Below are 953 nucleotides of genomic sequence, written 5' to 3'. Positions count from 1 at the left end.
TGATCATGACTTGTATGATAATATGGTGCTCAGTTGATAATGAAGGGAGCCCACAGAGAACTGTGTGGAAGTGCTAAGCTGACCAACGCCCTCAATGGGACGAGGTACTGTCCTCCGATACCACAGGGAGAGGAGGAAAGGAAGTTGGACCCTTTTAATGGTATCATGAACGATTATACAGGGGTGAAATATTCCGATGGGTGTACTGTTAGGTATGTTGGCACCAGTTAGTCTACGGAAGCACTTTGGCAAGGGTCATCCCGACTTCTCGACCTCATCACAGCAGGATGCAGCGGAGTGAGGGTTGAGAAGTGTCCAAGGTGTGGTATTGAATTCCCGTGTAGATATCTACTTTATTTCCTGGACAAGTTGGATCGAGCGGAACAAGCTTCAACGAGCTCGGCATCCTTCCATGATGACGACTTTACTCTCAGTAGTGATGAATTTGGTTATGTTGTAGAGGACCGGTTAGAGTGTACTAAGTCTGGGACTGTGAGGTAGGTCTTCTCGGTCTTCGCTGAGTATAGGGTATTGATATTAAGATACTCAAGACGGCGGGAGAATCTATTCCCCTTGGTAGTGAGCATGGATGATGCTGTTGGTGACCATGGATCGGGGACCAATGAAGGTAGGGGTAGATGGTGGTGTATATAGTAGTAGTAGTAGTAGGGCTGGCTGGGCTCAGGGGAGGCTAAGAGGTTGAAGACTGATGATGATAAAGAGGAGGAGGAAGGGTCGCCGCCTCCTCCAGTGGTGCCCTTTGAGGCCTGTTTGAAGAGGACCATGGCCCCTGCTAATGTGGAGGGTTTCCGCAGTCCGGCTTTGGTAGTAGCTGGGTTAAGGTGTAGGGGGGATGGTTACTATGGTAGGGAGGAGAGTTGGTCACAGCAGTGAAGAACTTCACTTTCGTCACGATGCCGCAGTACTTGGTGGTACAAGTGTCGAGGTATGAT

At 49.4% G+C, this 953-nt stretch overlaps 1 protein-coding gene across 1 annotated transcript; it reads left to right on the top strand.

Annotated features, from left to right (window-relative positions):
• Nucleotides 1-39: 39 nt before the first annotated feature.
• Nucleotides 40-825, top strand: Pmar_PMAR025211 (hypothetical protein; the record flags this gene model as incomplete). Its single annotated transcript, XM_002768326.1, has 5 exons — nt 40-160; nt 213-297; nt 345-497; nt 543-628; nt 686-825. Coding segments are annotated over 5 exons (585 nt in total), but the record flags the coding sequence as incomplete, so codon positions are not given.
• Nucleotides 826-953: the final 128 nt, after the last annotated feature.

The sequence above is a fragment of the Perkinsus marinus genome, assembly GCF_000006405.1.
Source record: "Perkinsus marinus ATCC 50983 genomic scaffold scf_1104296968674, whole genome shotgun sequence".
Lineage (NCBI taxonomy): Eukaryota > Perkinsozoa > Perkinsida > Perkinsidae > Perkinsus > Perkinsus marinus.
This window is presented reverse-complemented; position numbering and strand designations above follow the sequence as displayed.